Source organism: Salmo salar, chromosome ssa02 (assembly GCF_905237065.1).
Source record: "Salmo salar chromosome ssa02, Ssal_v3.1, whole genome shotgun sequence".
In the NCBI taxonomy this organism is placed as follows: domain Eukaryota; kingdom Metazoa; phylum Chordata; class Actinopteri; order Salmoniformes; family Salmonidae; genus Salmo; species Salmo salar.
Window position 1 is genome coordinate 14,312,443 of NC_059443.1, and position 16,316 is coordinate 14,328,758.

Genomic DNA, 16,316 nt, shown 5'->3' on the forward strand with positions numbered 1-16,316 from the left:
CAGCAGTTTCAAGTGGCCTGATTCCTTTGAAAAGTTGTTGCCTTTCATTCTAAATGTCACATTTGATTTGGAGTCATATTATTGTTTAAATAATTGTTCCGAGTGTATATTTATTTGTTGTTATTATGCTTTAATAAACGTGCATGATGAATGAGTATTGCAGGTTTAAAATTAAAATGTTTAACAGGACACAGGAATTGGATCTAAGGTGTTATTACCACCTGCAGCCAACTGGGGATATAATTTTAAAAAATACATTTAACCAATATTTAACTAGGCAAGTCAGTTAAGAACAAATTATTTTAAGAAAAAAATCTTATTTACAATGATGACCTAGGAACTGCCTTGTTCAGGGACAGAACAACAGATTTTTACCTTGTCAGCTCGGGGATTCAATCTAGCAACCTTTCGGTTATTGGCCCCAATCTCTAAACACTAAACACCAACACCAACTGTATATACATATTCCAACAAATGGAAATGTTACAGAACAGACAAATCTGAAAACACAGATGGAGGAAATGTAAAACGTACATGTGTAAATAATCTCCCTGTTTGCCCTTTATTTCATACTAAATATTATGAAAGCCTCCCTTAAAAAAACGAATTGCAGTTTTGTAACTGCAATAAAAGTGTAGTAACTGCAGTTAACTGTGGTATTTTGGACATAGTAATTGCAGAATAACTGCACTCTAATTAAGCAAAAGGCACGTGGGGGTGTGGTATAATGCCAATATACCATGGCTAAGGGCTGTTCTAACGCACGACCTGGACACAGCCTTTAGCCGTGGTATATTGGCCATATACCACAAACCCCGGAGGTACCTTATTGCTATTATAAACTGTTTACCAATGTAATTAGAGCAGTAAAAATAAATGTTTTGTCATATCCGTGACATAACTGCAGCTATACTGCACTCTGACTGTCACTTGTTGTCACTTGTTAAATCCACTTCAAATCAGTGTAGATGAAGGGGAGGAGACAGGTTAAAGGGGGATTTTTAAACCTGATTGAGACATGGATTGTGTGTGTTCCATTCAGTGGGTGAATGTGCAGGACAACATATTGAGTGCCTTTGAACGGGGTATGGTGGTAGCTGCGCTAGGCGCACCTGTTCTTCGTGTTTTGTACAGTCAGTGTATGTTTTTCACATTGATGCAGTTCATTTTTGTCATGGCCAAGGTTATTGCAGGGTGAAGTGGTGACTTGACATTTAAACAACAAGGGTGAATAGGCTATGGGCTATTGCCTAATGGAAATTATAAGATTATGAAACCAGCCATGATGAGTGGTTACACTTGTTGCGGTCATGTGACGAAGCAGGACCCGTTAGGTCAAACGGAGAGTGAGCGCGCCCTGCATTCTATGTGACGTTAAACTGCTGTACAACCACTTCAGTTTTGGATCCGTGCGTGTCTAGGTTACTCAGCCTACATCACAACTAGTCTCTGTTGTTTTAAGCTATGGCTGAATGTTTTGGGAACGACATATATATATTCTAGGAATATTCAAGGAATAAAGAAAAAATGTTACATTTCGTCTTAGAAGATGTCTCAAACAACACGGAGCAAAACACAACAACGCCTGAGGACTGGACTGTTGTATGTAATTTACAAGTATTGTGTTAAGTATTAAGTATAGTGATTATTCATTTGTAGTTGTCCTGTATTTAAACTACTGTACAGTGTACAGCAATGTGTATTTCTTAGTTGTAGCTACATCGTTGCCACATCGTTGTAGAATGGCTTTTGGGGGGTGGGACCACCCTCTTGCACTGTAGAAAGTGGATGAGATTATTCTCCCCAATTGACCAGAGTAGTGTTATAGGATCTGTTATAGGATCTGTTATAGGATCTGCCTCGCCCTCTGCAGGTAGGGATAGTGACTGTTTTGGTTTCTAATCAACACCTTTCCCCTGTAAAGGTGTACTTTGCAGTCAGATGGATCCAGATGATAATGGCAGTGCTAAGGTAAGCAGGGCGCAGCATTTACAACCTCTTTGTAATTGTACAATCTGGTGATCACACAGGTCAAGTCAAGAGCTCTTCCCAATGTGTTTTTTGTTGTTATTTGCAGCATTGTCGGTTCAGGTTCCATAATTGTTTATGCAACTTTCCAACACCTTATAAGGACACCTGAGGTTAGTTACAAACACTAGAGATGATCCCCTCTACAGTTGGTTTTAATTGTTTCCTCATTTAAGCATATATTATAGCCTACCTTAGTTGGTAGAAAGGCGCTATATCAATCCAATCGGTTATTGTTTATGTTAATAATAACAATATTATTAACCTACCTACAATACCATGACTGTGATTTAGACTCCAAAACAATGCCCAATACTACCTCCTCTGCAGATCCAGCCATTGTTCTTACTGAGTGTGACAGACTTGCTGCTGGCAGTCAGCTGGCTGATAGGAGCAGTACTGTTCACCCAGGACTGTGATAGCCATGCCACCTGCTACAACCTACACATCGTTGAACAGGTATGTACACAGACATATAATACATTCATTTACAGCAAGAGTTGACTTAAAGTTTCACTCTGAGAAATAGATGACCAAGGCCGATCTAGATCCGGCCCAAATGAAGTAGAGCAGCAAATCTAGCCCAATTTGACGCCTCTTCAATTCTGTTAGATCGGGACAAAGGAGTCTGGATGTGGCTGACCCATTTCCCTTGTACTTGTGCACTGGAATATTCTGTCCCAAAAGGGAGCATGATATATAACCCCACAACAAAACCAATGATGGTCCTAGATATCTCATCTCCATGGATACGCAGAAAGGGAACACCATTCCATTGACACGTCATACCATGCTTCTCACCACTAAAATAGAAGTAAATGTTGGTTGATTCATGGTGACCACTGACGGAGAACCCCTGTCTTTTAACAGATGCTGTATATGACCTCGTTCTTCTACACATTGAACTATGTATGGACCCTGTACTCTGGGCTAAATAACAGATTCTACAGTAGCCTTCATGGATACCCAGCCCAAGTAGGTGCTACCTGACAAATGATCGTTTTAATGTCTTACACATTTGGTTGTCTGTAATTCCCCATATTCAACTGTTTGGTTAAAGTCTGGTCTCTGTTTTGTTGAAGTGCGCCACCAAACTGAGAAGTTTCAGCAAGATTGCTGCAGTCCTGTCATGGTAAGCATGGACTATTTCACAGAAAGAGTATTTCATTTACATGTATTTGTTTAACCAGGCAAGTCAGTTAAGAACAAATTCTTATTTACAATGACGGCCTAGTATATGCTTGACCTATTTAAAGTTCAGTAGATGTCATTATGCATCCAATAGAGGGAGTATGCTAAATGTCCTGTCCCCGTTTCTCCTCCAGCGTCCTCCCCGTGCTGCTGATGCTGCCAGTGTTGGTAACAGGAAACATGGACCACTGTTACACAAACTTCAGCCAGCCTTACAAGTAGGTCTGTAGCATGCATCAAAGTAGGAGTATTATCATGGATAGTTTACTTTGGGATAGAGATAATTGTGTGTCAATAAGGTTTGTAGTTTTAGTAAGGCAATTAGAGTTCATATCACGCACTTCCGTGCTAAATGTTTGCTCAATTAATATGATTTAATCGTCTTTTTTTCTATTTAAATTTTTAGACATATCTCTTGTTGATTTGAGGTGCATAACAGTTTGACTAATGTCCCTCTCGCTGCATATTAGGTGCCTTCTAATGCACACGGAGGCACTCTTCATGTCCACTGACTTGAGCAAGATGGAGGTAGACTCAGCTTGCCGCCTGGTACACATGTACAGTATTGCTGTCTTCCTGGCAGCATTCCTCCTCACCTTTGTTGGCATTGTGGTAAGTCAGCCTATCCCATGGTTACCATCTTATATTTATTTTACTCAAATGTATCTTGGATTCACATGTCCTTTGTCTACACCAGGTGCTCATGGGAAAAGCCCGCACTGTTTACAGACGTTGTGTGAGTTCTAGTGGTTTCCTAGGCGACAGGCAGTGGGCGTCGCTTCGTGTTCTGGACCGACACATGCTCCTCTACCCCTCTGTCTTCTTCTTCTGTTGGGGCCCAGGTAACTACAGTACTGTTCACACAGCTCAGAATCCTAGGGCCCCCCCGGGCTTGCTAAAATATTTGTAGCAGCTGAAAATCACATTCTCCTTTTTGATATATTGCCTTATTTACCTTTTCATTTCAGCAGTCTTCCTGGCAGCCATGATTCTGTACAACCCCAAATCAGTGGAGGGAGTTGTGGGCGTCATTCTCTACATCTTACAGGTAAAACTGCCAGCTGCTCTGAAACCTACATCCAAGCCGTGTGCAACCTCAGTCCATGGCTTAACTTTTACTTCCTCATCCTCATCCCAGGCCTTCACCTCATCCTCTCAAGGCCTTCTGAACTGTGTGGTGTACGGCTGGACACAGACACACTTCCGCTCAGCTAGCAAAGATGCTCTAAGGGACATGGACACCCAGACGCCACTTCTGAGATCTCAGAAGAAAGGCTATAAAACTCTATGGTCAACACCATCCCCCAAACCAGATGATATAGAAGGATCTGGTATTCTACCGACACCACATTAACTTACTATGGCGGTTGTGAAACTGGCAAAAGAAATTAAACAAAGCCTTTTGTGCCAGACTGGGAGTGACGGTTTGGTTGTGAATCTTGGGGACAGTACCTTGGGAAGCACCTGTTATACCAATGAAGCAAGAATACCCAAGGCTGTACACAAGGGACAGCAGGGTCAAACCAGACAGAGGTTGAACTGCTGAGGCGTAAAAAAAAGGAAGAACCAGGGAATTTACAACGAGAGGAAGAGCAGCTCTGAAACAGGATCTGAGAGCCCTGTACTTTCATCGGAATCAGAGTCACTCCCTCCCTCACTTGTTTTGACTGCATCGGTCGTGCAAACATTGTCTCTACATTAGTGTTTAGAATTTCCCACAGTAGTTGGGGACAGCCGAGGATATTTGTGAAAGGCTTTGTAACTGACTGGCATGTCTTTGATTTAGAGGGGCCCTGATTGAGCCCAACCTAGTGGAAACAGTGAGCAGCCTGTCACTTTTCATCTTGATGGAACAAAGGAACTCCATTCACAGAGATGCTGCTTGACGTACGAGTTTGGCCCGTGGTGTTGTGTGATGGTCGTAGATACGCAAGCGTGTGTAATGTTTAGTTTTCGCCCTGCATGGGCTTGGTCACAGAAATGTTACTGTAAGTTTATGCTCACTCCTTGAGTTCAATTCTAAACTTTATCTATCAAAGGGGGCAATTATTGCCTTGCATAAAATGTGACAGGCATGACAACGGGATAAATACATCACCACAACATACAATTTCTTTTTTTCTGAGATGCAAATGAAACTGAATGAAAAGAATGTGAATTTACAGTCTGTCAATGCATTGGACTTTATTTCAGTTTAACTCAATCCATCAATATGAAATGGGCATTGCAGCTAAAATATAGTAACTGCTGCAGCCTCATCAAAACAATAAAATATTGTTTCACTCCCACATCCGACCAGCTGCATCATGGCAGTTATCAAAGATGAGGCTGTAGTCAGTGCCTCCAGCTTTGACGAAATCAGAGACCGTCTTACTTCCTCTAAAGTTTTTGGTTTCAACTTTCTGCAAAAAGTTGTAAAAAAAAAACAATGTTTTAATCTGAACGACTATGTATTTGCCACTACAGAGTCATTTCAATAAAAATGGCTTATGAAAGAAAGCTGATTGAATACTTGCCTTCCAGTCTTGACTCATGTGGCGTGCAGCCACCACTACAGTCTGAGTGCTGATGCCAAATCCATCCCCTTTATGGACAAGCCACTGGGAGCCATCAGCCAAAGTCACTCTGTGGATCAACAATGAAGAATTAGACATAGCGGGTAGTTTAGGCCATTTCTTAAATAATAAACATGATGTTGCTAGATATGTAGTAACAAACTGACTTTTGTGGGCTTATTTTATAAATATCATACGCATATCACGCATAATATGATGTTACTCACCTGACTCCTGAGTGGCTGAGAATCCCCACCTGAAAGGTCATGCCTTCAAGGGGTCTCCTCATTCTGTCCGCTTCATACACCTTGGAGTTGTACAGCTTCCTCAGGTCAGACATTTTAGATATGTCATAATTGTAGGATCCTCCACCACCTATGAGAAACGTTATAATAACACATGAACAACATAACAATAACATCATAATACTATATTTATAGATATTTCTACAAAAAGTTGTTCAAACTTACCACCACTGAAAGAGGATTCCACATGTACAACCAAAAGGGCCAGAAGAGCTGGCAGGATGAATGCGGTTCTGATGGAGAACATGGCAGGATTCTTTTTCCAAGGATGTTGTGGATACCGAATACACTTTGTGCAGTGAGATAGATTTACCTTTTTATAAACCCCAAGTTGAGACACTCCTCCCTGTTTTGTTATTGCAGCACATTCTCTTCAAATAGAAAGTACTGTCTGGCAAACAACAGTGGATTGCAAAATAGTTGTAGCACTTTTTCTTATCTCTCTCTATATATATATATATATATATATTATTTTTTTTACAAATATGCACATTTAAAGGTTATACTCTCAAACCGATAATTCATCATCTTTGAAAGACATAACATAAAGTTGTATTTGCTTAGACATAGCCAGATGTTCTGCAGGACAGAGGCAATGTTTGGAAAGACAATCAATTATTTATTTGACTGCTGTAAAGGGTTAACTTCTGCCTTGGAACACAGTTTAAAGTTCATTCCTGGGCTTTAGCAAACCAGGAAATTCCCCAGAGTGACAACATGACAGGGCAGTATCAGAGAACAGTATCAGAGAGCAGTACCACAGCACAGAGCAGTTACCAAGAGTTCAAATACAGTCACTGCCAGTATCCTGCTGCAATACAGGATACTCCCATGTTGGGGGAAACAGTGGGAACGGGCAATTGTTTTTATTGTTTTTCCATCAGGAGACCATTGCCATGAGTTGCACTGCAATCAATCAACTAAAAATTCATAAAGAAAGCAGCTATTGTAATTTACATTATTTTGTCAGCACCACATGTATCTAGAACTTGTCTGGACGTGAACATGACTTCATATGTGAATGATGCTATGGCAGTCAAGGTAAAGGAAGGTCATTTGACTTCCAGCTGCCAGTGGAACCACAGGCAGTTCAATGAATATTGTAACTTTTCCAGCGTATTGTCACTCACTCTAGAGGGAAATACAGTCACAGCCTGGTGACCATGACCCGATGCGATGGTGGCATCTGTCTCTGTTGGGCACTGGGGACATCGGGACTTCTCAGAAGGCTGGAACAGCTGGCAGTCATTCCCCCAATGGCTGGCATGTAGGCGTGGTGAAGAATTGGCAGCTGCACGGACCGTCTTCGTTGTACGCTGCAAAGGAAAACAAGCAAGTGTGTAGGACGTTTCATTTCTAAATATACTTCTACACTGAGTGTACAAAACATTAAGAACATCTTCCTAATATTGAGTTGCCCTCAGAAGAGCCTGGACTACAAGGTGTCCAAAGCGGTCCACAGGGATGCTGGCCCATATTGACTCCAATGCTTCCCTCAGTTGTGTCAAGTAGGCTGGATGTCCTTTGGGTGGTGGACCATTTAACAATGTAATAAAGGATCATAGTTTTCACATGGATTCACCTGGTTAGTCTATGTCATGGAAAGAGCATACTTTCATGTTTTGTATACTCAGTGTATATATAGAAAGTATAGAAAATATTTGTATTGCATAATGTATCTTTTAGTATCAGAGTAATATATTTTCCTGTACTGTTCAATTGAGTTGATGTCATCAAAGAGTTCCCTGTTCATCCTGGGCACATCCTCAGAGCACACCTGGGCTCTCAGTGTCACTTCATTGCCCTGTCGACTGGGAGGACTCAGCTCTTCCTCTAGTACTTGCATGGCGACATCCTCCAACTGGTCACCAATCTGCAAAGACCATTTATATGTTAATTCCCAAAGTTCCACCATCTGAAATGGTATTAATGATTATTATCTCCACAACAGAGGGGTGTTCAACCTACAACGGTTAAAGTTCTGTGAATTGTTTAGACTCAAGACAAGGGGTCAGAACTCACCTCTGTGATTCTCCTCCGGAGCTGCTGGTTTTCAGTCCGCAGGCTTTCAAGAGATCTGCCCTGATTGAGACTGCTAGAGGAACTGGAGGTCTCCGAATCCTCCTTGTTAAGATCACATTGTAACCAGCGAGTTGGATCCACTGGGTTGGGATTGTCTCTGATTTTTACAAGCTAGGATCAAGACAGAAGCATTCAATTATATATTTCAAGATGAGTGTTTACATCCAACATCATCTACACCAATTTGTAAACAATATACATTGAGAAATGGAAGTAAAACGAGAACACTGAGATATTTGAACATGAGAGCTCAACATGTATACAAGAGGAGGTTTCAGAGATGTGGCAGGTGACACCTTGGGCAGGAACACCAGACACAGGGTGCAGGTACAGCAGGAGATGACCACCAAAGCCATGATGAAGAGCTGCACATTAGGGTTATACTGGTTCAGGAAGCACCCTGATGCTCCAATGATAGACATGATGGTCACATGGTACATGCTCAGCCTTGTGTACTTGCTGTCATCAAGTAGATGGATATGTGCATGCCTTGTTCTCAAGGCCAGGAAACATCCAAGAAACTAAAGAAAATATGGAAAACCATCAGCTAGATTATCAGCTTTGTTTGAAAAGGATCCTGGGTGTTGAACATGGTTCTGGCAACTTCTCTCACCATTAGAAGCCCTTTGTAGCCATATACAATGGCGAGCCATTTAGTCATGTTTGTACTTTCACAGTGCTCCAGGAAGTGCCTTGTATTAACGTCTTCACCACCAGGATCAGTCTGAAACACCACAAAAAGGAAAGACTATTTTTAATATTTTTGATCTCCCTCTGAGGTTCACATTACTACTACTCTACCACACGGTCGACTCCAGACCAGAGCCATTCACTACCACCACACGGTCGACTCCAGAGCCATTCACTACCACCACACGATCGACTCCAGACCAGAGCCATTCACTACCACCACACGGTCGACTCCAGACCAGAGCCATTCACTACCACCACACGGTCGACTCCAGACCAGAGCCATTCACTACCACCACACGGTCGACTCCAGACCAGAGCCATTCACTACCACCACATGGTCGACTCCAGACCAGAGGTTAACCCTACACACCATTTACTGTAATCTGTGGATGATCGACAGTAAAACCTGATAATCTCATTACTGTAAACAAAGCCCATGATAGTGTGCATTCCAACACACAGTGTACTGCGCTTGATCTTTAGCTTCGAACAGAGGAGATTCAACTCATGGGTGGTGAGATTTGCAGTGTAGTATGATGGTGTCTCAGGTCTAAAGAGGTTGGCCAATAGGGATGGATATGTTGTGGAGCTGGGCAGAATGATTGGATAACCAGTTAACCAAATGTAATGATACTTCCTTTTAACTTAAAAGCATGTGTGCTAATGGTACTGAAGTACCACCTTGGCCAATACGTGACCTGTCTGAGTGATTAACCCTCCGAGCTGAACTCTTCCACTGTTCGTCTAATAGGATCTGGATCTAACAATACATTTTATTTGTTCCTTTCAAGACTTCCAGGGACTCTTAAAGAGTAAGAAATAGAATACAATAGTAAATAAACATGGCATTACTAAGAGGACATTAGAAAAAAGGAGCATGACTGGCACAACAACACTGGGGGAAATTAACAACAAGCTAATCAAAAACGCAGTTAAAATTGAAAGGCTAACTTTAACAACATCCGCATCCCCTACACAACAATCCGGGGGAAATTAACAACAAGCTAATCAAAAGGCAGTTAAAATTTAAAGGCTATCTTTAACAATGTCTGCATCCCCTACACAACAAAAGATAAGAGAGTAAGACCAAGGTTAAAAGAAAACATGTAATTAAAGTGTTACCTCTAGGCTGAACTCTTCCACTGTTTGTCTGAGTGGATCCACCATCTGCCAGCAGGTTAACAGACACAGATCGATTAGCAGCATTCCCCCGACAATTATCCATAGTTGGTCATCCTTATGCATCTGTAGAAAGAACAGAGGGGGAGAGGATGAGTATTACATATTAGACAGGAGAAATGGCGATTAAGAGGCCTGTACTTTTTTTGAGTTTCTTTAACTTGATCTTTTGAACTTTGAGTTTACCTTTTCAATTATATCCTTATTTTTGACAATTGTCCAGACCCTCCAAGTTTTTGCAAACAATGCCCCAAAAGTTGTGGTGTATCCTACAGAAAGAATCCATGTGCGAATCTGTGACAAGAGGAAAAACATTGAAACAATGTGCATCCCTTGAAACAAGGGGTTCCCTCATCACTAAAATGCTTAGACGTTTAAGCTCATGTGTACTCACAGGGCAAAGTGTAACAAACACTTTGTCAGTCACAAGGGATCCATCCAGCCCATAGAGGAAGACGGAGGTACAGGCCAGCATCGTACCCAGGATAATGAGGTAGTTCATGGACGGACTGGACTTCTTCATGACCCTATGGGAAAAAATAAATATTGAGATCTTTTAACGGGCTGCCTTGTCTGAGCAGAGCATGTGAGTAAGTAAACTGGATAACAACGAAAGAGAGAACAACCTTGTGTTTCGATGAAAGCTACCTCAAAAAGTATGTAGTTCAATTACAAGCCAATACAAGATGCTTGGAATAATGATCATACCAATGGTTGTGATGCTTGATGTGGAAGAAGAGGAAGGAGAGTGCCATGAGCATGGCCAGGCCAGTGGTGGATAACAACATGATGTAGAGGGGAACACTGACATCCCACCGCTGGGAGTGTGTCCGGTCTTTAGGCGGCTCCATGCCTATGAAAGGCACAAAAAAGTAGAATGCAAAGACTGTTACAAAAAATAAAATAAAAAAATGGATTTTTTTTTTTTTTTTATGCTTGAGGTCTCACCATCAACTTTCTTAATGCCTTGTCCTTATAGTGTGGCCACCTACCTTGAAACTTGATTAAGTGGTTGATGAGTTCTAATTCTTCTGCTTCAGCATTATACTGGCCTATCTTAACCTCCCGGCCCTCTGTGGAAACACAAGCAGTTGATAAATATTTCACAAAGAATGTTCTCTAAATTCATGGAAATACACATCTGTAATGTTTACCTTGAAATTGGCTTAATTTAATAGTTCCCATGCGTTCACCATTTCTAAACAGAACTTGACCCTAAAAAAAAGAAAAAAAAGAAACTGTCAATTTGACAACAATATTTGTAAAACACATCTTGTCTTTAGTCTTTTGGAGCAATGATCTATCTAAAATGGAATGTTAACACAACAGTCATGCTAACTTACAGTTACACCCTCAAAGCAAATCTCCTTCATGGAATCCAGGACCATTCGTCCAATCTCCTTGTCGCTGACTGTGAAGTTCCGGTGGATGTCATATCTCTCTCTGTGTCTTACAGACTCAATGACCCTGGTCAATGCTTTCACCATCACCCAAACTCCATCATAGGCAAACCCATGGAACTTGCTTGCAACCAACCCTCTCTGCAGCAGCTCTCTGTTGTAAGTCTCGTCATACTCTTGTGGGGTCTAAACAGAAACACAAAGGTGCTTGTTTAACTTCTCTTAATGCTCTTGCATTACCTTTGCTACACTGCAAATACACCGTTTGATGTTTTCAACATTACGTCCAAATCTTTGGTTATAAACACAAGTTATCCATTGGAGAGAGCATGGCACAGTATCGACAGAATATGTTGTCCCTTGCTGAAAACCTCAGTACCTACCCTTCCTGAGATGCCTTTTATCTGTCTGTTACTGAGGTGTGTGAAGTCCACAGTGATGTAGCCTTCCATTGCGGTCAGCAGGTTGTTTGAAGCACAGTTGGAGGAGTTGGCCTCCTCCCACCAGCTCCCCTGGTAACCGCCAGGGAGGATCCACTGATACCTCCCGCCAAACATGTTCAGGCTGTAAGCCTAGAAGACAAAGGTTACAGGGTAATTACAAAGACAAATGGTTATCATAAAGATCATTCAAAAGTAATTGTATGATGAATGCGCTGTTAAACTGCCATTAATCTTTGTCTCAAACAAGTGCTAATCATTAATGATGGCATTGTGTTGCATCGCATCAGTTTTAAATGTAGGTTTTCTGGTTATGTACTCACACAGCAAAACACTTTGGAGGCTGAATTCTCGTCAAACAACCCAATAATGATCCTTACATCCATATCCTGTCGAAAGGGACATGATAGAAAACAAAGAAGAGGCAGAAGCTCCAGATTGACACGTTGAGGATGCATCTGCAATTTTCTGAAATGATGCAATTCAGTGCCTAATTCAAACTTTGTTAGTAAAGATGATTTGGGCATATTACTGACCTTCAATTTCTTTACATTGACACATGGGTCAGTGGACAGGCTTTCAGTTACAGCAACCATAACATCAGCCTTGCTCAGTTGTTTAGTCAGATCTCTCCTTATCTTTCAAGGACAGGACAATATAGACTTTAGAATTCATACATAAGACAGCATAGTTGTCAGCAGTCTTAATCAATAGGCTAATGCCTGATATCCTTGTATCCCTACTTGTAAATGGCGATAACAGCTACATTGTACACCAAACAGGCATGTGACAGAAAGCGTTACCAAGGTCAGTGGTACCTCTGAGATCCTCTGTACATCCTGGGTCAGAGTCCCTACACGTTTCCACTTGTAGTTCTGTAGGATCTTCACAACAGCCTGATTGACTGTGTTGTCTGAGGTGACCATTCGGAAGAAGTTGGGATATTTTTTCTCATCATCTAAAGCAGGTGTTGTTGCAGCGAAAGACAGCTGAAATATTGAATGTGCAATAATGTTAGGCTTGAAGAGTACTATATCATTATTTGAAGTACCAGCAATTGTGTGATTTGCATGTATGTCACCTATTAAATAACATGCTCTATTGTGATACACAATACAGTGTGATGTAAAAAGGTTGCTCAGTGCCTACAATACAATGTGATGTAAAAAGGTTGCTCAGTGCCTACAATACAATGTGATGTAAAAAGGTTGCTCAGTGCCTACAATACAATGTGATATAAAAAGGTTGCTCAGTGCCTACAATACAATGTGATGTAAAAAGGGTGCTCAGTGCCTACAATACAATGTGATGTAAAAAGGTTGCTCAGTGCCTACAATACAATGTGATGTAAAAAGGGTGCTCAGTGCCTACAATACAATGTGATGTAAAAAGGTTGCTCAGTGCCTACAATACAATGTGATATAAAAAGGTTGCTCAGTGCCTACAATACAATGTGATGTAAAAAGGGTGCTCAGTGCCTACAATACAGTGTGATATAAAAAGGTTGCTCAGTGCCTACAATACAATGTGATGTAAAAAGGTTGCTCAGTGCCTACAATACAATGTGATATAAAAAGGTTGCTCAGTGCCTACAATACAATGTGATGCAAAAAGGTTGCTCAGTGCCTACAATACAATGTGATGTAAAAAGGTTGCTCGGTGCCTACAATACAATGTGATGTAAAAAGGTTGCTCGGTGCCTACAATACAATGTGATGCAAAAAGGTTGCTCAGTGCCTACAATACAATGTGATGTAAAAAGGTTGCTCGGTGCCTACAATACAATGTGATGTAAAAAGGTTGCTCGGTGCCTACAATACAATGTGATATAAAAAGGGTGCTCAGTGCCTACAATACAATGTGATGTAAAAAGGTTGCTCAGTGCCTACAATACAATGTGATGTAAAAATGTTGCTCAGTGCCTACAATACAATGTGATGTAAAAAGGGTGCTCAGTGCCTACAATACAATGTGATGTAAAAAGGTTGCTCAGTGCCTACAATACAATGTGATGTAAAAAGGTTGCTCAGTGCCTACAATACAATGTGATGTAAAAAGGTTGCTCAGTGCCTACAATACAATGTGATATAAAAAGGTTGCTCAGTGCCTACAATACAGTGTGATGTAAAAAGGTTGCTCAGTGCCTACAATACAGTGTGATATAAAAAGGTTGCTCAGTGCCTACAATACAATGTGATGTAAAAAGGTTGCTCAGTGCCTACAATACAATGTGATATAAAAAGGTTGCTCAGTGCCTACAATACAATGTGATGCAAAAAGGTTGCTCAGTGCCTACAATACAATGTGATGTAAAAAGGTTGCTCGGTGCCTACAATACAATGTGATGTAAAAAGGTTGCTCGGTGCCTACAATACAATGTGATGCAAAAAGGTTGCTCAGTGCCTACAATACAATGTGATGTAAAAAGGTTGCTCGGTGCCTACAATACAATGTGATGTAAAAAGGTTGCTCGGTGCCTACAATACAATGTGATATAAAAAGGGTGCTCAGTGCCTACAATACAATGTGATGTAAAAAGGTTGCTCAGTGCCTACAATACAATGTGATGTAAAAATGTTGCTCAGTGCCTACAATACAATGTGATGTAAAAAGGGTGCTCAGTGCCTACAATACAATGTGATGTAAAAAGGTTGCTCAGTGCCTACAATACAATGTGATGTAAAAAGGTTGCTCAGTGCCTACAATACAATGTGATGTAAAAAGGTTGCTCAGTGCCTACAATACAGTGTGATATAAAAAGGTTGCTCAGTGCCTACAATACAATGTGATGTAAAAAGGTTGCTCAGTGCCTACAATACAGTGTGATGTAAAAAGGTTGCTCAGTGCCTACAATACAATGTGATGTAAAAAGGTTGCTCAGTGCCTACAATACAATGTGATATAAAAAGGTTGCTCAGTGCCTACAATACAATGTGATGTAAAAAGGTTGCTCAGTGCCTACAATACAGTGTGATGTAAAAAGGTTGCTCAGTGCCTACAATACAGTGTGATGTAAAAAGGTTGCTCAGTGCCTACAATACAATGTGATGTAAAAAGGTTGCTCAGTGCCTACAATACAGTGTGATGTAAAAAGGTTGCTCAGTGCCTACAATACAATGTGATGTAAAAAGGTTGCTCAGTGCCTACAATACAGTGTGATGTAAAAAGGTTGCTCAGTGCCTACAATACAATGTGATGTAAAAGGGTTGCTCAGTGCCTACAATACAATGTGATGTAAAAAGGTTGCTCAGTGCCTACAATACAATGTGATATAAAAAGGTTGCTCAGTGCCTACAATACAATGTGATGTAAAAAGGTTGCTCAGTGCCTACAATACAGTGTGATATAAAAAGGTTGCTCAGTGCCTACAATACAATGTGATGTAAAAAGGTTGCTCAGTGCCTACAATACAGTGTGATATAAAAAGGTTGCTCAGTGCCTACAATACAATGTGATGTAAAAAGGTTGCTCAGTGCCTACAATACAATGTGATGTAAAAAGGTTGCTCAGTGCCTACAATACAGTAAAAAAGATACCTGTACAAGGTTCCACCCCTGTAGTGACTCAGCAATGATGGATGTGACTGATGGACACACACCTCCAAAGATCATTAAGTATTTTGGCCCAAAGCATATGGCATCAAAGAAGGCTTTAAGTCCTTTGGCAATATTACACTAAAAGACAAAGAGAAAACGAATGAACTGTCCCACTCCATTTATCATCATTATGATTCCAAACGCACTGAACAGCTTACATGTGCTTTCTTGCATTAAAATATACTACTTTTAACCTTGTTCTCCACATAAACAATGTACACCCCACTAACAGAGGCTTGTTGGTCCAAAAACACCAGTCCACTAACACACCAGCAAAAGTTACCTCTGAATCTATGATGTGAAAATTGATCTCATAGTTTCTTAGAGGAGTCTGCTGCTTGCTCAGGTCGTCTAGAGCGAGCTGGACAGCCGGCAACACGGACGCCGTAAGGTTTCCCCGCCCTGGGTTGTCTGTCAGTGGCATGATCCACAAGACTGGCAGAGAGTGGCGAACCTGGGTCAGAGAAGGAACAACGACCAGCCATGAGAGAACCAGGATCTGTCCTGAACTTGCTCGTCCACCGCCACTCATCCTTTCTTTTTGTCCGTCACTTCCCAGTTTCCTCTCCCTGGTGTATTTCTCCTCCTGACTAGCACACCTCCTGTAATGGAGTCAGGTCCTAGTTAAGAACCCTTAATCCTCGTCTGTTCCAGCCAGGCCATTCCACACACCGCGGCTGCTCCCTCAAGAGAATCCACTGAAGAGGATAAAGGGATAAGGTGCTGGCAGTGACTGACTAGGTTGCCTACATCTGCCACTCTGATCCCACTGCACACATTCACTGATTGCTATGCTCTGGTTTTATCCTGGAAAGGAATTCACTTTTAATATAACGTTTCAATATTT

At 41.2% G+C, this 16,316-nt stretch overlaps 2 protein-coding genes across 3 annotated transcripts; one reads left to right on the top strand and one right to left on the bottom strand.

Annotated features, from left to right (window-relative positions):
• The first annotated feature begins 1,034 nt into the window (after positions 1–1,034).
• LOC106574818 (transmembrane protein 116) lies at positions 1,035–5,718 on the top strand. Of its 2 annotated transcripts, none has more exons than XM_014150912.2 (11): positions 1,035–1,602; positions 1,925–1,971; positions 2,078–2,141; positions 2,359–2,487; positions 2,899–3,003; positions 3,111–3,160; positions 3,354–3,437; positions 3,690–3,831; positions 3,917–4,061; positions 4,188–4,267; positions 4,358–5,718. In XM_014150912.2, the coding sequence occupies exons 1-11, from the start codon at positions 1,528–1,530 to the stop codon at positions 4,571–4,573; spliced, it is 1,137 nt and encodes a 378-aa protein (XP_014006387.2). In that variant the 5' UTR covers positions 1,035–1,527; the 3' UTR covers positions 4,574–5,718. The 2 variants fall into 2 exon arrangements, with proteins under 2 accessions (XP_014006387.2, XP_014006394.2); XM_014150919.2 differs by having other exon boundaries at positions 4,191–4,267.
• Positions 5,719–6,009: 291 nt separating this feature from the next.
• LOC106574723 (gamma-aminobutyric acid type B receptor subunit 2) lies at positions 6,010–16,288 on the bottom strand. The gene is made up of 19 exons (XM_045712908.1): positions 15,753–16,288; positions 15,410–15,547; positions 12,692–12,862; positions 12,410–12,511; positions 12,197–12,262; positions 11,817–12,005; positions 11,377–11,619; positions 11,188–11,248; positions 11,026–11,106; positions 10,742–10,886; positions 10,428–10,560; positions 10,220–10,327; positions 9,977–10,099; positions 8,775–8,885; positions 8,458–8,682; positions 8,102–8,272; positions 7,792–7,952; positions 6,245–7,395; positions 6,010–6,149 (listed from the first exon to the last, which is right to left on the bottom strand). The coding sequence occupies exons 1-18, from the start codon at positions 15,999–16,001 to the stop codon at positions 7,227–7,229; spliced, it is 2,646 nt and encodes an 881-aa protein (XP_045568864.1). The 5' UTR covers positions 16,002–16,288; the 3' UTR covers positions 6,010–6,149; positions 6,245–7,226.
• Positions 16,289–16,316: the final 28 nt, after the last annotated feature.